At 40.0% G+C, this 26,602-nt stretch overlaps 1 protein-coding gene across 3 annotated transcripts; it reads left to right on the forward strand.

Annotated features, from left to right (window-relative positions):
- On the forward strand, positions 1-26,230 carry slc1a2b (solute carrier family 1 member 2b). 3 transcript variants are annotated; one of them, XM_040025279.1, is made up of 11 exons: positions 1-211; positions 15,319-15,458; positions 17,218-17,370; positions 17,622-17,872; positions 19,495-19,642; positions 20,254-20,380; positions 20,606-20,839; positions 20,933-21,127; positions 21,850-21,984; positions 22,121-22,385; positions 24,843-24,914. In XM_040025279.1, exons 2-11 carry the CDS (start codon positions 15,329-15,331, stop codon positions 24,912-24,914), a joined length of 1,710 nt encoding a protein of 569 aa, XP_039881213.1. In that variant the 5' UTR covers positions 1-211; positions 15,319-15,328. The 3 variants fall into 3 exon arrangements, with proteins under 3 accessions (XP_039881213.1, XP_039881212.1, XP_039881214.1); XM_040025278.1 differs by lacking the exon at positions 1-211 and adding an exon at positions 12,681-12,964 and having other exon boundaries at positions 24,843-26,230; XM_040025280.1 differs by lacking the exon at positions 1-211 and adding an exon at positions 12,683-12,964 and having other exon boundaries at positions 22,121-22,309; positions 24,843-26,230.
- Positions 26,231-26,602: the final 372 nt, after the last annotated feature.

The raw sequence follows: 26,602 nt of genomic DNA on the forward strand, positions 1-26,602 counted from the left end.
TGAGGCAGAGCTCATTCAGTGGGATCGTTGAGCTGCGGAGCTCCTCGGATTTTACTAACAGAAAATCCCTGTTTGGTCTGTGAAGCGCTCCTCTCTTGGAACGCGGTGCGCTCTGAATCTCGCGGTGGCAGCCCCTCTCTGAAGCTGATGAAATAAGGTCCTGTACGGGGACAGCACCAAAAACTTTTTTTCGCCGCGATTTGCTGCAAAGGTAAGACAATGATTGGCGTTTATTTTAAACATGCAAATAGCATACGTAAACACAAACAGGTTGATTATTAACGAGTGAGTGGCTTTTCTTTGGCGTCACATCCAGTTGGTTGTTCATCACTACAACTTACAGGTAAACATAAGTAATTGCTTTGAGAAACGATTACAGGTGCACCTGATATACATGCTAGTAGGTAAACCATTTCAAAAAGCTAATTGGTTGACAGATTTCCATCTCTGCCCCTTTTAATTAACATTTTTGTTTGTTTGTTTGTTTGTTTTTACATTCATATCGCAGCTACTCCAAAGGTAAAGTGACAACCTGCAGTGAAAAGTCCCACAAGGCCGACCGTCAACAATAAGCTTGAGCTGCAGATTAAATTGCAGCAGTGAAAAGGGCTAAATATGCTCATATTTCTCTTCGGATCGCGAAAATGGCAAATGTTAAATGAAAGTCGGTTGGACGTAGATAAACGATGTAAAGAAACATTACAGTGGACGGTTAAAAATAAACCCGGCTTTGCGATGGTCAACACTTTGATACCTAACATTTCTGGACACAATTCTGAGGATGGCCCGTGATTATTCTAATAATAATTATTCTAATTAACTGTCAGCTGAGCCAAAAGCAGCACTCTGTGAAGGTGGCTGCCCTTGTTTTCCTTCATCCAAACGCGAAACGATTCCCATTTTATTATTGTTTAGAGAAATTCAGATGGGTTAAGCGCAAATCACATAGAAAAAGTAGATTTTATTGTAAATAGGTGCTGTGACATATTTTTTACAGTTCCATTATAAATTTTGGTTTGACACCAGGTGTAACTGCGTACTAATGAACAAACCCTGTTTTTCTTGTGTGGCCTGTGTAGTGATTCTGAAGATAAAGCCAACAAGTTGTAGCCTGTGTTGCAGCTTCTTATAAAGTATTTTATTGTGGAAAATCTATTCGTAGCCTCGTAGAGGTGTCAGGTGTCGGCAGCCTCTTGCATTTACAAGACGACCATGCAGTTGAGTAATATATGTAATAACTCCTCCCTTAAAAAAAACAAAAACAAAAAACCCGAAAATATCTTATAGCGAGCTGTCCCTCCCACCCCTTTCCCCCCTTCTTACCTTTGGCTACAAACGCCACCCCATCTGAAACCAATCCTTGCAGCACTCTTCCTTTTGATATTAAAAGGAATGCACATGGGCGTTGGGGTGTGAGCACACACAAACACACAGTTTTCCAATCGCACCATCAATGTCACCATGGAAACCAATTCTCTTGGCACTCTCAGTTGATCGCCTTCTGCATTAGTCTCGGATGGTCTTGAAAACGGTTACAGGGTTGTTTATGGATGCTTCTGTCAAAAGCATGTTGATCAAACCTAGACAGGGTTTGGCGCTTCGCCTGAGTGCAGATAAGTCTATATGTTTGGGTTTAATGGGCATGTTTTCTTCCATCGGTGGGCCTTGTGAGAGGAACTGGCTGTACCATGAGGAGACATGATCGCTGAGGTCTTGACCTTCATTGTAATTGCTACGGGAATCTGTAAAGCAACTGTTCATGCAGCTGATCCATATTGGCAAACTATTGCACTGTGGCATTTTTCTGCCTTACATGACTGAACCTGACACACATTCAAGGCAAACCCACACATGCAGCTGGGGGAAGGAGGGGGGATCATTTATATTTGCAAGCATATGTCTTTATCATGTCATGCGGTTTCACACTGTGAAGTGCAGCCATAGCATTTCACATAAATGAAAATTTGCATCCACATCAATGTTTGTATGATGCATATATTTAGCATCCACTTATACAGAAGAAATTAATAACACGTTTTTGTAGGCACTGTATCTGTCAGTTCAATTTTGAATCTTCCTTTCCTGCATTTGTTAGGAATTAATTAGGATCAAAAACTAATTATTTCTAGGGTGTTTATGATTTTTTGTTACAAGACAGGAAAAGGAATTTTCTCTCTTTCTGTGCTTTTCAGCTTATAGAAATGGTCAAAGTAACACTGTTGAAAAGACAAATATTGCAACTTTAAAGACAATTTTGCAATGACTATCAAAAATGTAAAATTTTAATAAATATGTTTAAAATATGTTTTAACTCTTGGAAGTTTGGAAACTCAAAACATGTAACAAAGGAGTTGCCAGTTGTCATGCATGTGCACGCACACACAAAAAACACGCAGTACAGACACACACATGCACATCCTGCAGCATGGCCAATCTTGCTCTAGAAGTGAAACAAGTCAAAAGTATATTTTGCCAAAGCTGTTATCCTTAACATCTGTCAAGATGCTACTTTAATTAGTGAAGACAACATTCGTTGCCCTCAGGGCAGGACAGATGTTTAGGTTAACACTCACATGCACATACACGCTCACATTGTTGTGGAGAAACCGGCTGAAGGCAAATCATGGCGCCTTGTCAAAAAATCCATGTGTCGATTGACTGATATCTTCTTCAGTGATCCTCTTTAGTGCAAATTAAATTCCACCAATCAATCTCAATAGTTTTGAAACTTGATAAAGATCTGTTGTGCTTCAGAATTATTAGAGAAGGAATCCAGTAGATAGATTTGTGTAATGTACTCAGTTGACTGGGAACAGTGGACCAACTAAGCAGTCAGCAGTATTTAGACATGAACTGATTCAAAGAAAATTCAAGCTATGTGGTGGAATAAATAAAAACAAACAAAAACAAACAAACAAACAGGTGAAAAATCACCCACGGAAATCCAAAGCACTTAAGTTTTTGCCAGGCAAACTGAGGTTTTACACTGTGAGAAGTGTGAGGTAGAGTGTGAGAGAGTTAACATGTGGGAGTAATAGGAAGATAAAATGCTGGGGAGGACAGAGAGTAATACATAGAAGTCTTTGTTTTTAAATTGATAAATGATGGAGTGGGTGAGCAAGGGAGAAGGTGGGGTTGTTTCCCCTCCTTGAGACCGAAGCACTTAGAAGATGGGGCCCATGTTACCTGTCTGGGGCTGGGCAAGTCAGACCTGTTCTCTTATCTGTTTGGAAAGGCTTGATTGAAGACACTGAGAACAAGTGTGATTTAGAATGGGATGAGAAATGTGGAAGAATGAAGGAAAACTGATGGTAGATGAAGAAAAAAGAAAGAGAGGAAACAGGTGAACTAGAGACCAGTCCACAGCAGGAGGACATCCACAGAAGTGTACCTGTGTCCATGTGTGGTTGTGTGTCTCCATTCACCCAGCTTCTCTGTGGTCTCGCTGGCAGTCTGTGGCATCTAGTGCTTGAGTAATCCTCCTGGGAACATTCAGAAGCTGCCAAAGTGCCATCCAGCTCCTCTTTTCACTCTTTACCACCCGTGCTTGTCTATCTCTATCTCTCTATCTCTCTTTTTACACTCATTCAGCACTCCCCCTTTTCTTTCTCTAGCTGTTGCTTTTATTGCAGTTCTTCCAAATTACAGTAATATCACCCAATTTCATTTTTTTACTCAATTTTACTGTATTTGTTTGCCAACTTTTCTCTCTGGGCTTTGAATCGTGATTTGTCTTTTTCTTGTAACTCTATCGCAGCTGTGAGTCTTCCCAATATGGGGAAGAAGGTGATTCATCATCTGTTTTTTTTCCTTTCCCTCTTGTAGTTCTGCCTATAGAACCAATGTTTTGGTTCTCAGAGAGCTGGACAGTTAAGCCTTTCCCATGGGATGACCAAACAAAGAGCCCAGCTCCCTTCACTTCTGTATGACTGCACAGGAACAGAATCATAGGCATTCACTAGCGGGACTGCTGCTGGGCGGCAAAATGATAGATCTCTGCTGGCCACGAATGAGGCACGTCTTCATTTTTGCAATAAGACACCAATATAAACTGCCCAATTAATCTCTGATGATGTGCAGATGAAGAAGCAAAACCACCCATGTGGTGCCATTTAAGTTTACAGTTTATCTCATGTAATGTAAATTTTGTCTCAGAATAATATTTTGTACCGCTGGACTAGAATTCTCCTTAATGAGGGTTCTGACAGCAGAGGTAAAGAAAGACACCTTAACTCCGTCATACAAAAACAATACAGTGAAAAAAGTTTACATTTATTTAAATATAACAAAATTAATTGTACAGTATTATTGGAATTTCTGCCATCACAGCGTAACGCCTCTGTATATGTGCTGGAAAGGTGCTCTATAGGCTACTCATAAACAGCAACAAAGTAAAATGGTGCTACTTTATGTACTTTTTTTGTGCTTTGCAGGCTGGTACATTGCCTCATTGCTACACTATTGTGAAATAAAAAATTGTAATAGTGGCTTATTAAAATTCATATCATATAATTAGATGTCATTTTAGCCTTCTAGTGTAATTTAGTGCTTTGATGTGCAAAGTTCTTGGCCCTGTGGCCCATTACTAAACTATCTGAATTTTGGGTTTGGTCCCATCTGGTAGACATGGGTCAGAAGTTATTGTTAGATTATCCAGGATGCGTACTGAAAGCCTGCCAGTGCCATCACATTCTGAAAGTTACATAAATACAGATAAGTTTCCTCACATACTGACTTGATCTGCTCTGCCTATTATATGCAAATCTGCAGTTTCCAATTCCTGTTTTGACCTATATTCTGCATCATATTAGATAACTGCTCATAATTAATATTGGAGGTCACCACACTAGCTGGGGGGGGGGGGTGCACATGAGGTTTGAGTCAGCATTTACTGGTACAGCAAAGGCCTCATCCCTCCCACTCGCTTCATCACTGCCACTGTCCTCCTCCTTGCAAAACTTCAAACCACCCACATCCCATTGGCACCTGCTACACTGCAATTCAGGTCAGCAGGGGGAGTCACAAAATTACTCCAATAGTGATTGGTAAAGGGAAGAAGAGGCAGGATAGAGGGGGTCTCATTTTCTTTCTTTTTTTTTCCTTCCTGGCACCAAAGACCATGCCACTATGAACAATCATCCCATTGTGTGGCGACAAAAGAAACATAATTGAAGCAGATTTAGAGCTCAAAACAAATAAAAGACTTCATCTGAACAGTGATTTATCGTGACAGATTCACACTGATTATCAGATGGAGCTCCTTTTGGTTTATACAACAGCTTTGTTAACTTGATGTCAGATGCCTTTGCATTTTGCAGAAAGTAGCATCCAATCGCAAAAATGCTCTACTTTCAATAACAATAATAGAGCTATTCCATTAATCTGTAGATTGAGACTTTCAAAAAGTGTAACTAAAAAGATGCCAAAGAGCCTTCTAACTGTTAAAATACATTAATAACAAACATTTTTGTTTAACCTGTCTTTAGGTTTTGCTGTTTACATTTGTCTACCTATCATTTCTATGTTTGATACTTGAAATCCATGTTTTGGAAATCAAATCTTACTGAAACTCAAAGGGGGAAAAACATAAAAATAACACAAAAACAACAAAGAAATTGTTTAATTGCCCATTTCACCCACTACCCCTCCCAGTCTCACCCACCTTCCTCTTCCTTTGCCCCTTTTTACTATTCCACAAATCCTCAATTAAGTGCGTAATGGGCCTCAGAGGCAGGTTTGTGTGCTTCTTTGTTCAGCCTTGGGGGATCGACTGGCATTAATGTTCCTCTTGAGTATGTAAATAGCCTGAGCTGTGGGAGCGCAAAGCAGAGCTGCTACTTGTCTACTTAATCGCAGCGAGCTCCATCACTTTCGGACATTTTAGGGAGCTGAAGCAAGACATGCATGAGAACTTCAGCACTAAATACAATACCCACACTTAGAAGAGTAACCTCAGCACCCATGTCCACCCCCCAATTCTTCCGGAACCCCCCCTTCTTTTTTTTGCTCTCTCTCTCCTGATTCCCTCAGGACCCTTTACTCTCACCCTTTCTACCTAACTCCCCCCCAGACCTGGCAGTGGCCCTCACCCCTCCTACTTACACAACTCCCTGACCAATCCTTCCTCTGCATGTGTGCTGCTCCCCACTGCTCAGCCTATCCCATCTTGACAAGCTCCAGTCGATAGACCCTACAGTCTAGTTTTGTTTACCTCACCCACTTGTCCAGCGGAACACACAACAATTGTGTCCATTGCCTGTTTGTCAGCCCCCTTTTCAGAACTAAGAGAGGAGAAAGAGAGGGTGTGGGGGGGGGGATGAAAAACAAAAATGGAGGCAACAATTAAGTTTTCCCTCCTCCCCATGAACCCTGTGCGAGCGGTTTCCCAGCTCTATATTCTGTGAACTAACTTGGAGGCCTGTAAAGTGGCCCATTATTCTAGTAGGGTTGGCGTGTTCCAAGAGCGGATTGCCTCAATGGCCGATGAACACAGAGAGGGTTTTGTTAGCAGCGTTTGGCTCACCACATTATGCACTGGTTAATTAGGAGCTCTATCTATCTATCTATCTATCTATCTATCTATCTATCTGTCTGTCTGTCTGTCTATCTAGTCTTCTAGATATCTAGACATATAACCTAAAATCAACGTCTACCATGTAACATTTATGGATTACACAGACCTGTTGGTACATTCCCACTGACATCTTTGGGAATCCTTGTTTCCTCGTCCTGAAATCCAAAGCAAGTTTACGATCTTCTCGCAGGCTACGATTTTTATGCATGTGGGATTTATGACAGTGGAAAATTGCTGAAAATTATTTTGCCCAGAGCCTATGATAATGATTGACTGCCACTATATGCTGGCTTCAATAATTAGGTTGTGGAAAAAGTCTATGAGAGAGTGCTCACCCTCTACGGCATTCCTTTGCTGCCTGTGACCGAATACATATTTACATAAGTTTGACAAAGTGTGCATGACTTTAAAGGAAAAAAGATGAACCAAAGAGTAGCAGGAGACTCCATGTGGCTTCACGTGTAAAAAGTGTTAGTAGTAAGCAACAGCTAGCTCCTGCTTTTCAGATTCAAAGACATGGCTCTGAAAGAAGAGCGATAGTAAAGTGCTTCTTTATCTTTAGTAATTGTTAATTTGTAAAATTCTGTTTATTTCAAAAAAGACCTAAAATACTCCAGTTCATGGAACCAGGACCAAAAAAAGCTCAAGATAATCTGCCTTGGCCGAAAATATCCCGTACTGTATCAGTATCTTGTATGTGTGTGAGGAAGAAAAGAAGAGAGAAACTTAGGTAGAGACAGAGACCGATGAACAGGAAAACAGATATATGCTGAGACACTGAAAGTGAGCAGCTGACAGCTCGGTCACACTTCCCTGCTCTCCTGATACGCTTCCATATTGCGTCCCTGATGATGTGCATTTTCCTCTGGACACACACAAACATAGAATGTTCTTAGTAGATTATTACATTTTCAACTAATGAGCACATCTTACCGAAATGTGATTTTGCTAAGAACACTGTAACGGCCATGTGTACATACATCTATTTCAAGTTTTATATGCAGATAACATATGGCACATATCCAAGAAGTACAAGCATTTCATTTGGTTGCACAGATACTAGGCACTGGTTTCATTGTTGAAGACAGTTATACCTGCGGTATTATTATCTTACTGTTAGAGGTTAAAATGATTTCCATGCTGTTTTTAAGCAAAATTTAATATAGACTTCTAAAATTTTAACCAGACTTTGCTTGTTATTTAAATGATCCAATTCATATAACATATAAAAATCTACACAAAATATTTGTCTTTAGGACTGAGTCATATGCTAGCGTAGGTACAAAATGTGCACGTGGTATCTTGGCTGAGCTGGATGATGTAATGAGCTGTATGTGTGCAGGCATGCCCTTTCAGGCAACGCTGCAGGGTGGTGTGGGGAAATCAGGGTAATGGCTACTGTTTCAGGCAATGCTCAGTCCCTATAGGCTGCACTGTTTAATTAGAGAGAGAACATCCATCCTCCTTTGTCCTCTTATTGGCAAATCCAGACCCGGACTTTAACCCCCCTCACCCAGCCTTTGATTCATGGAACATGACCAGCAGACGTTTTCATTGTTGACAATGGCATTCCATATTCAAAAACAATTTTACGTGCATCCTGTCATTTTAATTCATTTCAATTTTAGAGTGTGTCAGGTGAGTCTAGTGATGTATGAAACATGATTTGCGCAGTAATCCAATTTCACAGGGCCAGCTGCCTAACACAGATGTCAGCTCGTCATGTGTCCACAGATAACGTGCTAACAAAAAAGCCCCGTGCCTACAGTAAATGTGGAGACATGCTGCTCTTCAAGTGATTACTCTCCCCTTCACCTTTGCTGTTTTCTTATTTGCTTGCCATTCCTTTCCTTTGTCTCCATCCTTACCTCCATCAGTGACGCCCCCCGTTCCCTCGCCCTTCCCCCACTGCATTGTTATGGATCCATCTCGATGTGGCATTCTTGCCATTTAACCCCTCCCCTCTTCCCTGTCATCTGCCTCTCAGCCATGTAGCGGGTATATTATAGCGGTGTTTGTAGTAGGGGGTGGGGTTGTCCTGCCTTACTGGCTCATTTAATGAGCTCCGGTGGGGATCGGACCAACGGCATGAAAAGCTGTGTGTTGAAAAATGGGATGTTCTGTTAAACAGATGCGCCTCTGCTAATGATAGTGCTGTAGCCTCACTTCATATACAGCATGAACACAGAAACACTCTTAAGAGGCGGGAAATGTGTGTAACCCATCATCTGGGAGGTTTGGAGCGGTAGAGTGAGAGCATCTCAGTTGACTCTTCTTTTTTTGTGAACTTAGAAAAGAGTTGGAGAGTTGGATAGCTTGTAATGAAGGAGCGGTCACTACATAGCTGAAATATTCACAGTTAAGAGTCTAAGAAGAATGTGAGTCATAAAAACTGAGACTTGGGTTATGAATGTGAGAGGTTTGAGAATAGCTGTTTGATGTTCGGCCTTTTTAAATAATAAAAATAATCCAACATACTCTGGGGTGTCACTACGTGTCCTGTAGCTCCAGCAGTAAAGAGGTTGTGGTGAAATAGATACCATCAGACTAAATTCCCTGTCAGATATTATCCAGATGAATTGAAGTCACCTCATTCATTCCTGTGACAACCATGATTCTGCATAATGGGCCGTTAGGACTTAATTACAGTGGGACTTTTTCGCATGTGCGATCTATAGAGACTCCAACACAAGCTTCGGGATTCTCAGAGACTCTCTAATGACTGCCTCATTATAGACACAGAGTTGTGCTAAACAAAAGGAAACCTTAGGGAATGCTCCTTTATGCACTGCCAAGATGGCGATACACTGTGATTTTAAAATATAATGAGAAAAATGGGAAATTTGAAAAGAGAAAATCTGTCTTACAGCTATTGAATACAAGAAATTGAGAATTGTATCTCTCAGGAAGGACATTAATTGAAGAGGAGAGTCATCACTGTATTTGTTGGAAGCACTGAAAGACAAAACTGACAAGCTCCAGTCTGTGAATTCATGTAAAAATATTGGTATAATTATGACAAGTATGACTTTTTTGAGCTCCTTATAGTTTCAGTATGGGCAGTAACACCATGTGACAATCTCAGGGTCAGCTGTGGTAAGTACTTGGTAGTCTGTCAGTATTTGGGAGATCTGTGCTAAGACCGGAGGCTGGGTCACTGACCGTGGTACTGAATACCAGTGCTTAGGCCTACAAAGGCAGGATGCCCATATGTTTTTAAGGATACCCCTGTTATTGTCACCAGATCTGCAGCACTATATTGATAACAACACGCTTTAAATTTCTGTTGCTTTTCTCTTATTTGACTGTGAGTAAAACTTCACAATTGCAGAAAAGTTTCCTCAGAATTTCCTTTAGAACACATCACCTGCTTTCCAGTTAGTGATTAGTGACTTTGATGAATTTCAGCATAAATATATTTTATTCATGTTCACATACATTTACCTTTGTGTCTTTCTTGTGACTATAAGCTCACTGCACGGTTAAATTTGAATAGGCCTAACACAACTTTTTAAGTGTCCCACTGAGTGACTGTACACCTACTCTCTTAAATTAACAGAATTGAGAAAATTTAGGATCACCAACACTAAAATGGGAATGTCAGAGGTGTAGCATGCTTTGGAAAACAACATTCAGAAACAGCTGAGACACAAATATGTAAAAAGACAATGTATAAAGATATTATGCAGAAAATACATAATCTTTAAAAATGTTTATTTGTTGGAGAATAGCATACTGACTGTGGAAGGAAAGCACAGTGTCAGTTGTGATTTGGGATTTGATATTTAACACATGCAGTTTTGCATCAGTATTGTTTTATTGGAACTTCCACTTGATTACTTTTCCCTCTGTGGACATCTCTATCGATACCTGTCCCTGAACATATTAATCCCAACCATGTAGGGATACATAATCTAGAGGTGCAGTGTGATAAAGCCTCTCTTTCTTTAGAGTCCTGGAAATTATCTCCCACTTCTTATGCACAGCACAACCTGGAGTGTTTGCTGAGAGCTTCCTTTTGAGGGGCTGGTGGTGGTCACAGCTCCTAGGCAGCCAGTATGTGTGAGCTCATTTCTTCCCACTGTAATGCAAGTGACTGTGAGGCCCAAAGGGGGCAGATATATCCGGAGCCTGGCCCTGCTCCAGTTGCCTTTACATCACAACATATTGTGATGCACCAATCAAGAGAACCGGGATCGGGCTCCTCGAGAGACCAGTGGGAAACGTGTATAATGGGCCGTCTGTGCTATCACATGGATGATAACAGCCTGAATTTGACCAGTAATCACACAACCAGCCTCTAATGCAAACTTCTTTAGTTATTAGGTAGACATATTTTATGACTGGCACCATATGTCCACACTTACCACAGTAGCTCAAAAATTATGAAGCAGCACAAAATGCCTCATGAAGTTTGTTTAAATTTTCTTTGAATGCATGAATTTGAATGAATTTTCTTTTAGGAGATAAAGATAAAACTTCAATCTTTTGAGCCATACATTCTCTTTATAGGGTGTTTGTGCAGGCTGTGTGTTTGTATGCTATGTATGTGTGTGGCTGTGAGCTTCCTCCTTCCCCTTCATCCTCTTCTCTAAACCACAGAGTGTTGCCAGGACAACCCCTCGTGGTCCTTGCTGCATCGCAGCAGCCCTCAATGCCAGCGCTCAGGGAACCTCCTCGCACTGGGAAGGCTGCATAAAATTGGGATAATCGCCGTCGATTATGGGACACAATGAGTTGCTGCTTCTGAAAGATTCATTCATCCTGGAAAAAGAGACTGTGGAGGGGGGCAAGAGAAAGGGGCGCCTTGGTCCCTCCGCTGCTCTCCCACGGTGGGCACAGGCATGACATCAGTGGCCTGAAAGAACTGGCATTCTGGACATGCCCACTGCACTCCCCTCTTGCTATACCCTTGCACCCCCTCTCATCTGAATCCCCCCCCCTCCTTTTCTTGCTCCTGCCAGTTTGGATGCAGCGCTTGGCCGGACGAGTTGGGGCCACTGCCACTGTTTGCGTGTGAAACAAAGCCCCTCAGAAGGAAGAGAGAGGAAGCAGAGAGCTTCACATGGTACCAGCCAAAAGCGGGGATGGCTGCCTCGGCCTTCCCCTCACAGGCCCCTCTTTTGGCTGAGAAGTGCTGGTGCGACCCCAGTACCCCCTTCTCCCCTAGTGTCCCTCTTACTCCCCCTTGTAACCCCTTCTTCTCTGTCCTAGCCCCTTGCTCTCATCCCGAAACTGCACTCTTTTCCCGGGAGAGCCCTTTGAATAAGGATGACATGTTAAGGGATTTAGGATGAGTGATTTCTCATGACACAACCTTTACAGACAGAGATGGCATTCCTCTCGCTTTTGTTGTGTAGCTGGTCATTTGTTTGAAGAGGAAATAGCTTTCCAACACATTTCCCTAATTAGAATAATGTGATACTGCTCAATGCCATGTGAAGTCTCATGCTGCTGGGAGACTAGAGGGAAATCAGCGTGACAGCATCCTCACATGAATCACATAGGTCAATTGTGCTTTGGAGTTCAGTTTGGAGTTTTATTGACTATAGTCAATAAGATAGATAGATAGATAGATAGATAGATAGATAGATTAACCAGTGTATAATGTGGTGAACCACATATCCATCTGGATGTCCTCAAACCTCTAAACAGCAGAATTATGTATGTTAATCATTTATTCTTTAATCATCTTTTCCCAGAAAAGGGTTACTTACAAAGCACTATTATATTGTGCCAGCATGATCATGCTCATCTCCAGCAGTCTAGCCTGTCATGCACTATCCATGGTACTTGGATGTGTCTAGAAGCATGCTCTCTGTGGGGATTACAGTGTTCAGGGACTGTTAAGGACCCTGAGGGATTTGAAACATAGGCTCTGATACTAGCTCCTCCCTCCATTTCTTCTTCTTAGTTATTTATTTACTTTTAGGTTTGTTGGCTGTGCGTCTGCGTATGATATGTGTGCACGTGTGAGACTCGTGAGTAGCTGGCCGTGGGTGTTGGTGGCAGTGGAGTCAAGGGGTAGGAGGTGTGGTGGTGGAGGGGGGGTGGGCGGTGGGGGATGTAGCAGACATCAGGATGGGGCCATTCAGGTTGCTGTGTCTGTGACTAAGTCTGTCGTCTGGACTGTGTTGACTCGCTCCTCTCTGGATGCTGCGGAGGAGTTTGTGGACAGCTGAAAGCAGGTTGCCGTCAGCAGAGCAGAGGTGTTTTTAGCCACCGGCTGTACCTGGGATCTTATCTGCTGACATCAGGCAACACATTTGGATGGAGCACTTGCACGCCTGCTAACACTTTCTTGTGCCGACTCCCTCTTAAATACCAAAGACTGGAGATTTGATCCTGGTCAATGTATATAGCACTTACCTCAACTCCCCCAGAAATGAAGTAAGTACTATGTATTTCCATTCATATCATAAATATTTACTCCTTTTACTTTTTCTCTCTTTTTTTTACTCCAGCCACTTATTGATTTTTAAGTTTTGTTTTTATATACAATGAAAAAAATATAGTTTTATAGTTTTCATTTTATTCACAACTCCAGTAACTCTTCATGGCTTTACAGTCCTGTAATGCAATTAATCTGACTAAGCTCTCAGCCAAGATTAACCGGTTTACAACATGATCCCATTAGTGACTGAGAGGAAGAAGCTGTTTGTGGGTGTGTGGGCTTGTACAGGTCTGAAATATGGTTTTGTACTGAACATTTAGTAAAATCTGATTATACTGAAACAAAAGTAACTTTTTAACATTTACACTTCCTAAAACAAGATGCCCAGTCCCATCTGATTGTGGACTTAAGTGTGAAGCTTCTCAGAATTATTTGTTAGGGCACAGTAATTAATTCGAAGCTCATGAAATGTTAATAACAAGAAGAATGTTCCATCCAACAAAATGACTCTATAACACAAAAACACCTTGCTATTTCCTCCTGGTGCAAATTGATAATAAATAATGCAGCTGCTGCAGTGGCTGTAACTCTTAGCTATATTTTTTCACATTCATCCATCACTGGGTCACACAAACCTGCTCTCTCATTTGTCTCTGACTTGGTGAGAGAAGTGTTAATGAGAGGATTACGGCAGAGTATCGCCTGCTTCCTCTCATAGTGCTAAAAATAATGAAAGGGAGAGAAAAAGGGGGACATTCAATTAGCAGCACTCATCACTCCCGTGGAATAGGATTTTTATATAATGGTAATTTTTTAATTTCTGGGGTTTTATGAATTCCTTGAGTTTTTATCTAAAGTATGAAATCACACCAAGATAGAGTGCAATGTGGCTGCTACTTGCCTGCTGTTTGCGTGTATTTTCTGTATTTCACACGTAGAAATTAATAAGAGGAGCTAGGAATCATCCATCTGTGTGCCTGGAAGGTGACCAGGTGGTCTTGTTATAGTCTTTCAGCATCACAATGCACACACAATGGGGGAGGTGCGTGTAACTTAGAAAGTGTGTGTTTTATGTGGAATTGTATGCATACACAAAAAACTAAAACCTAAAAAATCATAATAATAACAAGGCTGGCTGTGAGGTTCCTCTCCCAAAACAACCTCTTGATTCAAGCTCTCTGTTGCATTTGGTAAAAGCTTTAGCTTTGACAAAGAAAGAAAAAAATACTTGACATCATCATTAATATCTCCAAATAGCATAATCTTCACCACTGAAGCTTCCATTTGTGTTTTTTAGACTGTGAACCCCATGGCAAGGGGGAAGGTGAGGGTCACTTTATTTCATTTTTTCTGTTCTTGGTTATCCATCACACCAGAATTTGTAATGGGCTCATTGAATAGCAACAAAGACCATAAGCAGACAAAAGATATATCAAGCCAAGCAAGTTAATTGTGCATATTTTTTCTTTAACTTGATGCTGAGGGATTAGCATAAAGCTATAGTGCCTGTTATTTTCTCTTTTCTTACACATACCTAACTGTCACATGACAGACACAGCTGGCTCCCTTCTCATTAAACAAATGCATTAACACCTCAGTGGGACTACAGAAAGCTACTCTGGGCTGCTCATTATGGAAAATTGTGTTTTATTCAACACAAAGCTGCTCTCAAAGCATTACCTGTGAATGTGAAAACTGAAATGATAACTGAGAGATAGAAAGAGAAAGTCTAAACAGATATATTATTTGATAGTTAGGCATTTTTGTCTCATACTCTTTTTTTTTTCAGTGCAACAACATTGTAAAATTAAGGCTCTGTTTAATCTGTGCATTGTAACAATTCCTGAAAAGTCTGCCAACATTTTCCACAATTTATTTTATTTTATCAGAAAAAAAGTTTCACAGTTTCTGCAAAAATCTAACAAAAGTCTGCTCTGAGAAAATTGGGGCTACACAATCGCCCTTCAGTAAACTGAGATGAGATACCCCAAAGGACTGTGATTTCAGAAGCAGCAGCTTGTAGTCAGCTTGCATCTTTTGGAATGCTCTCTTAACCATGAACAAACAGTGTTCGAGTGACAGCTTGGCAACGCTTGAATGCTAAACATTTTTCATCACACAGTGTTTTGATTTGAGCTATAAACAGTTTTCAAAGGCTCCTGTATGTTGTTGTGGAATCAACAGAGTCTTCTTTCTCACAGTGACTGTCACATGACAGAATATGACCACAGCATGATCGCCACAGCATGGACATCAAAAATGTTCTGTGGTCAAGTGTGTACTTTTCACATTGTCTGACTTGATGGCTTTGATTTTAACAAAAATCACTTGTTCTTTCTTCATATCACAGTGCCAACAGTATGCCTAAACAAGTGGAGGTGAGGATGCACGAGAGTCACCTGGAGCCCATTGAGGCCAGGCCCCAGTCGAAATGTGCCCTAATCTGCTCCAAAATGTTCAAGAACCTTCTTCTCACTCTCACTGTCCTTGGTAAGCCCCCTCACGCTGTTTTTTTTTCTTTCAATTACTTTTTATTATTATTATTATGTTTTGTTTTGTTTTTTATCTCGAGAGAAAAAAAATAAAAAGCAAGGCGGGCTAAACACAGATACTAACTACCACTGAGTTCAGTCTTATGCTAGCTCAATTATATGTGCGGAGGAGATGCCATCTGTGCTCAGACAGAAAGATGACTGAGTGTTCTGAACTTTCCCAATTCTGTGCCACCTGTTGCTATCAAAAGCTGTGCTGTACTGGACATACAAACAGCCTCTGGTGATGCATGAAAAGTGCTGTCATCTTACCACAGGCTGATTAGGGTCCAAAGAAAAAAAGTTTTTAATAAAGGAAGAGATGTAAGGTCTTAAATTAGATTTGTTTAAACTGTAGTTCTTTCTGATGGTTTGTTTTTATGTCGGCTCTCCCAGTCATACAGTCTATAATTACAGGACTCTTTAAACTGTAAATTAAAAAATATGCGTACATTTGACTTATTCAGTTTCTTACTGCATTGCACTTGTATGGATGTGGGCTTGTGTGAGCGTGTGTACTGTGTACATCCAATGGCACCCGGCTGGACGCTCACAAAGCAAGTGAGCCAGCATGATCATTGATCATCTGTCACTTGGCAGATGAAACCTTGAAAGGGAACTTGCAATTGCTCCAAAGGGAAAGCACAGGAAATCAAGTGCCATCCAAAACCATCGGGTGTGCAGAATCCACAGGATGCTGTTAGACTGGGGGATAGATTAAAGCGCTGAAGACAACTTAGGTTTAAAAAAAACAAAACAAAAAAAAAACGCTGGAGGCCTTGTGATCAGTTTGTGTTATGAAACAATATATTGGGCTGTGTTATCTTTGGCAGCGGAAGTGCAGCCCCAGGAGGATGTTGGAGTTTTGTCTTGCCTAAGACAGACAGACACAGAGGCCAACCACCAGGCCTGGTAGGCAGGGGAGTGGGGGGGGGGGGGTGGGAGCATACAGAGGTCAGCTTTACTTAATGGCAGGAACAGTGTGTGGCAGGAAAAGAGTTGTTGGTTAGAAGAGACATTGTGGCTTTAAGGGTCAACAACGATTTTGTTTGAGAATAGAGGATCTTTCAAATGTCACAATATTCAGGCTATTAAAGAATGGAGATCAGAGGAAAGGTAAGGTTGCACACGCAAAAAAGATAATGTGAAAATAATCCAAGTATCTCAGTGAGACAAAATTTGTGCCTGAGATTAGAGTGAAACATATCTTTTTATCCATCATTTATTGAAGCTTTTGAAAAAATAACATTTTTAAAAGAGTTTGCTGAGATGACAGATGCTTCACCAGTGAGTCTGACATGCTGCTCCTCCTCTCTGCTTCAAAGGAATCTGATCTTAATCCTCCACGAGCTTTGCTCACTGTCAGCAGGTTTGCATTTTATCTTCACAACCCACTGCCCTCCCTAAGTATCCAGCAGATTCCTTCTCACCAAACAACTGAAATTATAAGGCTGGAAGCTAAGATGTTACTAAGATGTTAATACGATGTCTTTGAGAACAAATCATTTGAGAATTATTTATTTCATAGTTTGAATTGATACTATTTTCAAGTAGCAAATGATTAAAATCATAGCATTTTGTTATGCTTTATTTGCATGTAATATCTGACTTACTTAAAGTTGGCTTGGCCACTTTGTTTCTGTATTTCTCTTTGTTTCTCTCACACAATTTCATATTTTGGGATTTTACACCTTTTTATTTTTCTTGTTGCACTTCAGGTGTGATCTTGGGGGCTGTATCAGGGATGCTGCTTCGTGTTGCTTCCCCAATCCACCCAGACATTGTCATGGTGATTGCTTTTCCTGGAGACATCCTAATGAGGATGCTGAAGATGTTGATCCTGCCACTCATTATCTCCAGTTTAATCACAGGTGCAGTGTAAATTTATCACACTCAAATAAATTAGGAATATTAAGTTCCTGATTTACACCTTTTGCTGCTCTAATACACTAAAATAGACTTGGTGAAAAAGTCATAATGCAATAAGAAAATACCCTTATATAATCTACTAATTGTCTTTGCATAGCACAGCCTTCATGTCTTGCAGCATTGAGTCAACATTTCCATTGGATACGTTCTAGCAATTAACAGGCAAACATGATCTTGCTTGCTTTGGGTGCAGGTCTAGCCGGTCTTGATGCCAAATCTAGCGGTCGCCTGGGCACCAGAGCTATGGTCTACTACATGACAACCACAATTATTGCTGCTATCCTGGGAGTTATCCTGGTGTTAGTCATCCACCCTGGCAACCCCAAACTGAAGGAGAATCTTGGCGAGGGCGAGAAAAACGATGATGTGTCTAGTCTGGATGCCTTCTTTGATCTGATCAGGAACCTTTTCCCAGAGAATCTTGTGCAGGCTTGTTTCCAACAGGTAACAGATTAAAAGGATTTACTCACAGTTTGAAAATCTTTGTGAGATATCTGAACACATGAATGCCATCCCATCACTTATTAGGGAATATTACATAAAGTCATAGAAAATAAACTTGTGTATTGGGACATGTGTAGGCTTACATTCATAAAGTGTTCGGAAGAGGCTACCAACAGAGAACTACAGGGGTTGATGCCTGATAAACCAAAACAATTGCACACACAATACAAATTTTATTTATATAATGCCAAATCAAAACAACAGTTGCCCCAATGCTATTATATTGTGAAGTAAATAGCTTTCAATAATAGAAAGGAAACATAGAAAATCCAAGCAACCCCTCCTCGAGCAAGCGCTTTGGGGACAGTGGGAAGAAAAAACTACCCTTTAACAGGAAGAAGCAGAATCAGGCTCAGGGAGAGGCAGCCATCTGTTGGAAGAGAGCCAGAGATTAATAACTAATTAATTACTAATGAGTATATAGTGAGTGAAAAAGGTTATTGAAGAAGAAACACATCATGGGAATCCCCCAGCAGCCTAGAGCTTGAGGATTCAGGGTCTCCTGATCCAGCCCTAAAAATATACTTTATCAAAATTAGAAGTTTTAAGCCTTATCTTAAAAGAAGAAAGGGTGTCTATCTGCTAAATCCAAATTTAGAGCTGATTCCACAGAAGAGGGGCCTGAAAGGTGAAGACTATACCTCTCATTCTACTTTCAAATACTAAAGGAACAACTAGTAGGCTCACAGTCTAGAGCAAAGTGCTCTAATGTGATGTTATTGTACTATAAGGTCATTAAGATAAGATGCGGCCTGATTATCCAAGACCTTGTACATTATAAGAAAGATATTAAATCTGATTCTAAATTTAACAGAGAGCCAATGAAGAGAAGTCAGTGTAGAAGATATATCTTGCTATATATATATATATATATGTTGCTATATATCTTCCTAGTCCCTGTCAATACTCTTGTTGCAGCATTTTGGATCAACTAAAGGCTTTTTTAGGACATTCGAATAATAATGAACAAATCCAACCTAGAAGTAATAAATGAATGAACAGTTTTTCAACATCACTCTAAGACATGTTTCTAATTTTAGAGATATGCTTCAAGTGGAAAAAAGTTCTACATAATTGTTTAATATATGCGTTGAATATCCTGGTAAAAAACAATTCCAAGAATTGGTGGTCAAGGTAATGCTATCCAGAGTGAGAATTTGCTTACTCTGGATAGCACTTGCTGTGGGTTTGTCTTTAAGACATACCTGCAGTTTAACTAACTGGTGTGTGTTATGGTGTATTTTCATGGATAGATAAAGTTTAGTATCATCTGTATAGTAGTGAAAATGTTTGCCAATGCCTTCTGATGATACTGCCTAAGGGAAGCATGTATAATGTTAACAGAATTGGTCCTAGCATGGAACCCTGTGGAACTCCATAGTTAACCTTAGTGTGTGAAGAGGACTCTCCATTTACACGAGCAAACTGGAGTCTTTTAGAAAGATCTGATTCAGAACCACTGCAGTGCATTACCTTTAATACCACAAAAGAATTCTTAAAGCAAAATATTTTAAATGTCATTAGCTCATTAATATTTATGCTTAATGCTTAATTTCTTTCAGATTCAGACAGTCACAAAGAAGGTGGAGGTCGTTATTGAGGAGGATGTCAATGCCACCACTATGGAGGGCCTAGTGGCTAACATTACAAAGGAGCCTCAGTACGTCATCAAAAAGTCACTGCAGTTCAAAAGTGGCATGAATGTTTTGGGTATGTAAAACTCACTGCAACTGAAAACACAGTAATATAGCTGCAGTATGTGGCCTAGTAACATTAAGCAATATTACGAATGGTGCTAAGCGCTAACATCAGCATGCTAAAATGAAGACAATGATGAAGCTAAGATGCAAATGCTAAGCTGGTAGCAGGTAACAGAACATGTATACATGTTGAGAACATTCATCATCTTAGCCAGCTTAGCCATCACCATCACAGCATTTGCTAACTAGCGCAATACACAGAAATACAGATCGCTGCCTGATGGAAATGTTCTGAATGTTTTGCAGTTGAGACATTTCCATCGAAACCACAATGCAAAGAGAACAAGTCGGGGAATAATCAAAGTCATTTAGATTAATTCCCTCGGCACCATATTGATTTAATATCATGGAAAATAGATGTTCAGGTATTTCAGATATTCCAGTCATACTCTAGAGTCATGACTGGGAATCGGTTTTGAATGTTGCAAATATCTGGACAGGCCTATTGGTTTTTAAATGGAAACCCTATCATCTTATAAGAATTCCCTGATGCTGGACAAATCTCACCCTTCAGCACTGGTGGCATTCAAAATGTGACACATTTATGATTTTTTGTCACAGGTCTGATTGGTTTCTTTATTGCATTTGGCATCTGCATGGGCAAGATGGGAGAGAAGGCCAGGCTCATGATTGAATTCTTCAGTATCCTCAATGAGATTGTGATGAAACTTGTCATCATGATCATGTGGTTAGTGTCACTCAAGATTCCCATTGACTCATTTTAAAACTCATTTAAGTCATTTGAATCAGAAATGACTTAATTTAATGTGTTTGTTGTTCATTCCAAGTTATTTGTCAAGTCACTGTAACGCTTTAAAAGATAAAGGCTTGCTTGTAATAGGAAGATTTTATGAGGGTTAACTATATTAATATGTTGCTAAATGATTAAACATATACTTTTTCTTCTCATCAGGTACTCTCCTTTTGGTATTGCCTGTTTGATTTGTGGCAAGATCATTTCCATTAAGGATCTGGAGGTCGTGGCTAGGCAGCTGGGCATGTACATGGTGACAGTGATCATTGGCCTCATTATCCACGGAGCAATTTTCCTCCCCAGCATTTACTTCGTTATCACCAGGAAAAACCCCTTCACCTTCTTCCTGGGCATCTTCCAGGCCTGGATTACTGCTCTGGGGACAGCCTCCAGGTTAGCATCAGAATGGAAAAGGAATTGCTGCCTTAATATTTGTGCAAATTATTATACATTTATAATCCAACTTGTTTTGCTTTTCCCCTCCAGTGCTGGTACACTACCTGTCACCTTTCGTTGTCTGGAAGAGAATTTGGGTATTGACAAAAGAGTCACTCGTTTTGTGCTCCCAGTCGGTGCCACCATCAACATGGATGGAACTGCTCTGTATGAGGCTGTGGCTGCCATTTTCATTGCCCAGATGAACGGTGTCAACCTTGACCCTGGTCAGATTATCACTGTCAGGTCAGAAAAAACACGGCTTTGCACTTAATATTTAACATCCCATCCTAGCTTACATATATATAAGAATGGGTTTTAGAAATGGAGTCCTACAGAATGGCTGCATATGTGTGCAGTTCTTCCATTGAAGCTATTCTTAGTCACCAAAGTAAGACTTGCAGTTCCCACTGTTTAAATTGTTTAAACTGAGATAAATGCAGCTCCCACAGTTAGATCATTACAATAAAGATAAACTCAGCAGAAGTGTTGTGGCATTTAGTGGTGAGCTGAAAAGAAATTTAGAGTACAGCAAATTAAGCACCCAGAGGAAGCAGCCATATGCCCCAGTCCCTTGTCTCATGCTAAGGAGGAAGCTAAGCAAGAATTACCAGTCACTCGCTGTTTTCATCGCAACAATCTTTCCAAAATACTCTTATAATCCAGTGATCTGCACATAGATGACATTGACTCTGACATTTTTATTGGATATAAATCCATGGACCTTCAAATTAAATATCCAATCTCTCTTTCATCTCTGTGAGCCTCTGTTCATAAAGATGAAGAACCTACTCGGGTGCGCCTCAGCCTAAGCACAGCAGAAACTGAGTGCCTCCTTTTAACTGTGAGATGCAGAGGATGTAATGTTCATTGGTGTTTGGGGAAGTGCATCAGGGTGTGAAGAATGAGGTTAGGCAAGTGGTTTTGGAGAATGTTATTGAGTGCCGCTTTCCCATATCTTCACCCAGTCTGACAGCCACCTTGGCCAGTGTCGGGGCGGCGAGTATTCCCAGTGCTGGCCTGGTGACTATGTTGCTGATCCTAACTGCTGTAGGCCTGCCAACCCAAGATATCAGTCTCCTGGTTGCTGTCGACTGGCTGCTGTGAGTTTGATAAAAGAAAAAATTATATTGTGGTTACACTGTACAAGGTAATTTTGCCTTTGCTTTTGTATTAGGGGTTTGCAAACCCTTTACTAGCATGCAAAGCCATCTTTCATGCTGATTTGTGTCTCATCAGTGATCGATTCAGGACCTCAGTGAACGTGGTGGGTGACTCCTACGGTGCAGGCATCGTGTACCACATGTCGAAGGCAGAGCTGGATGAGCTGGATGCACACACGGCAAAGTCGGATGACATTGAAATGATGACAAAGACCCAGTCTTATTACGATGACATGAAGAACCACCACGAAAATAATTCCAACCAGTGCGTCTTAACCGCTACCGATACCACAACTGCTAGCGCCACTGCTAACAATTCTGTTGTAGTAGATGAATGCAAGGTACATTTAATGCTTACAAACATAGAGACCTGTATATAACCCTCTCTCGTGTTGCATGCTCACCCTGCACCTTGCTTGAATCTGTTTGAGTTTTAAGCATTGCGTCTTTGTTTACATCATTGTAAATACACCCGCTGTTATTTTATTTCAGAAGTGAAGCAATGGAACAATAGTTGGATGTATGCATGTGTTCATTTCTCTGGAATAGCAGCTTTGCTGTTGAAAAACAACAACAAAAAATTATAGTTTATGTCAAAATATTATTCAGCATCGGTACATATGAATAAAGGATCAAATTTCTCTCCCTCAACAGTTAGCCTAATCTGATTACTGGAGCCAATTGGGGGTTGGCTCCAGTTCAAAAGGCAGAGCAGGATAATCCTCATTATGACACAGAGGAATTATTTACCAGCCACCTTTATCAAAACTTCAGAATACATGTATTAATAAACACTTTAAAGAAATGTCTTTTGACATAATTTTAAATATTGCTTATGTTCAAGTTATTGTCGAGTGTGGCATATTCTGCTTTTTCTTAGAATACAGCAGATTTTAACTGTTAAATGGGAACATTTCCAAAGGTTTCCCATTTTCTGTAGGATTTAAGATACAGAAAGGGAAGTGCTAGAGCTAATTAGCAGTTCATATATTCCCTACACACCAACTACGAAACTGTCAGTGAGTCATTCCCTACAAGGGTTTTTTTTTTTGTTTTTTTTGCATTTTGACACCATCTATTTCTGTCCAGTGTGAGAAATATTCTGTGAAATCTAGAGGGGAGAAGGAGCTCCGGAAATGTAAAACATTTTAAATCTAATATCTGAATGTATTCCAGTCTTTTAGAATATTATATGTAAGTTCATAATGCTTGTTCTCTGACACACACAGACGGGCGGCAAAGGTCTACTGATGAGCCTATTCATTTATTAAAGGATGAAGGGCGTTACCTAGCAACGCTGGTAATCTGTCGCACAAGCAATCTGCCCATGGCAAAAAGTTATATCTTTCTTTCTCAGACTTGCTTTATTAATGGACACTTACATATGAATGTTACACAAAACCTTGCTGCTTCCAGTACCTTCCACACCACTTTTCCCTGTTTTCTGTTCTGCTTTGCCTCATATACATTTCTAACCCATTTCAAGTCCATTGAAACGCCATAGATGCTTGCAGAATAGCTAAAACGTAACTATGCATCCATTTGGTAGTGTTCTTTCCTTTTTTGTGTTATTTGTTTATTCTGAATTTAAAATGTATTCATTTGTCTTTTTTTTTTACTGCCTCTTAAGTTGGTTTTCATCATAAATTTGTGGTCCATTCCCAGGTCATTAAAAGAAACTGTCTAACTCATGTTAGGACTACCACGAGCATGCATGGACATCAGTGGTTTTCCTGCAGTTCCAGTGTTCCTTATTGCAAAATAGCAATTCTGTCTTTGTAGGTTTCAGGTGCTAAAGAGGGCTGTAGTCAACCAAAGAAAATCTCCATTAACTGAAATTGGTTCTACCCTAAAACCTATTCATTGGTCTTGGGGAGAATAATCTTTCTAAATCAGCTCCACTGTACTGAGTGCATTTTGCCTTATTAGCCAAAATTATTTATAGATAAACAAAAATGTTATTAAACAAAACATTGTTTAAATTATTTCAAACTCTTCATTTTGTACTAAAATAAAAACAACAGATTTGCAGTCAACCAGCATATACCAGTGTGCATCCACACAAATCATATTAACTGGTGATCCCAGGACAAAAATGCAAACAAGCAACATGCTCTGACCAATAGGTTTGACACCTCTCCAACTGTAATATAATCCTTCTGATGAAAGTGAAAGATTCATATTTGCTTTGGTCTTGGTGAATATGGTCTTGCTTTGTTGGTCTTACTGCAACTGGCAGATGTTGGTCCCAAACCTTTTGCTTTAATACACATACCAGTTACAGTTTCTAACATGCACATACTTATAGTCTCAAGCATTTAAGATGAAAGATGTGTGAAAAATTTAGCCTTAATAAAAATGTAGCCACACTGCCGACCTTTTTGACAGGTATCACAGAGCTAATGCTGAGCAAATGTTAAAAAGCTACTCTTTTCAAAGTCTCTATCCAAAGTGATCCTAACTGTAAGTTTTTGCTCCAACCATTAAAAATGAGGGAATAGTACTGAAACGACATTCTCCTTATGAAAGTAACATCAATTAGAAAACTAGTAATTATTTGGTCAGTTAACTAGTTGTTCTGGAGACTACAGCCCTACAAAGCGCTATAGCTAAAAGTAGTCAAATTTAAATAAGAATGTTGTATACAATATTTTAGTTTATAGACATCATATAGCAATGCAGTAGTTGATCTGATGCGTTATAAGCTTTAAGAATGTGGTGTTATTCTAAGGTCTTTTGACCAGAATTTTCTTTTTTTCTTGGATCCGCTGTTTAGATCTTCTGCTAACTTCTTACAGGTAACCTCAGCCACTAATGGCTCTGCTGCGGAGTGCACGCTTGTTGAGGAGGAACCATGGAAACATGAATAATGGCAGCACAGAGATCCCCTGCTTCTGGGCTCCACAAGCTTTCCTGTCTGGTGATATACAAGAATGAATGAAAAATCACATGAACAGAACTACTAATTGTTCTTTTTTATGTAGCTTACATTTCTTTTCTTTTTTAAAAAAATTTAGTCCCTATAAAATTTTAACTGTCTATCTGACTGATATATATGATACTAATTCACTTAATTGTGAAATGATAACATAGGCATACCTCACATGTTAGAGCGCAGTTACGTCCTGTATAGCAGACACTTGCACAACATACTTCAAGACTTGGAGGGTGAAGGAAGGGAGGAAAACAAAGGTTAGAAAAGCTATTCTTAGCAATACATCCTGGTCCCCTATTTGTATGAGGAGTGAAGAAGCGGAGATGCACTGAGTGTCTTACACGTTTCTTAAAGGTGACACGTTATTATAGTGTCAAAGACAAGTGGGAGTTGGAGCATTATTCACGACAGCCAATGCAATTTGTAATGAAATCCCCTTCTTTCCATCCCTGTCAGTACTATCACAATGTGTGCACATGGCCACTGCTTTTTGTTTTCAACCCAGCCTCTCATCTAAGAACAAAAGTGTCTCTAAAGTGCTTCTTACTGCAATTATAGTTACCCAATATTACTCAGTATCCCTGTGGACCAGAAAACTGATAAAGGGGTCAGGGAGAACAATAGTGAACAGGAAAAACATGCTGAGCCTCAAAGCACCCAATGGTTTTATTTTATTTTATTTTGTCTACTGTGTAGAAAAGGGATCTTTTTCTTTGTGTCACGCATTCAGTGATATTTAAAGCTAATTTGTGTGTGTGATAGAGAGAGAGAGTGCTAAGGTCAAAACATGACCGAGTCAATTAAAGGGACCAAACAGGCAGAAAATCAATCAGCTCACAGAGGCCTTTGAACTGTCACCATGACATCCATTTTCTTAAACTATCCATTTATAGCACAACAAGAGATAAAACCTCAAAATCTAAAGCGTTGCCCTAAAATTACAATGTATAGAGTATCGGTTTTCACCAAAAATAGTAATTCTTTAATACCAATGAAAAAGACATTTCAATCAGTTTAAAACTAAATGTAAATCTAAATGGCATACCTACATAAAATATTGAATAAAATATATTGAAAATATATATTTTTTAAAGCACAAATTGGGCCAGAATGTGAGTGCAGACAATAATCTTTCCAACTTAAAAAAGAAACTACTTTAAAATAAGTGAGATCAAAAGATACTCAGGCTTGTCATGTTTACTCTTACAGGGAAACATATTTTAATCCTAAAATGTTTACTTGTTTGTAAGACCAGTGTTTCCTTGAGAATGGCCTCTTAAGAGCACAACTTTAAAAGCTTTGTCTATGAAAAATGACAGCAAAAGTCTTTGTCGAAAGAAAGTTATTCTATAATATATGAAAATACAGTGAGCACACGTTTATTATTTCAAACTACATTCCAGTGGCTGAGTGAGCCTGTGAACCAGTGTACTAGAAAGCACAGACATAGTTATTACTAAACACTGGCATAGCACAAAAGGTGAACAGCTAGAAACGTTTATAAAAAGAAATTGAGAAGGAAGTAGAGCGGCATTCGGCTGTCAGATGGATTCTTGGCTTGCACGAACAGAGACAGATCCTCTCTGGGAACACCTGCCAGCTTCTTGTTTTAGCCAGATCTAT

The sequence above is a fragment of the Simochromis diagramma genome, unplaced genomic scaffold, assembly GCF_900408965.1.
Source record: "Simochromis diagramma unplaced genomic scaffold, fSimDia1.1 OVJJ01000293.1, whole genome shotgun sequence".
Lineage (NCBI taxonomy): Eukaryota > Metazoa > Chordata > Actinopteri > Cichliformes > Cichlidae > Simochromis > Simochromis diagramma.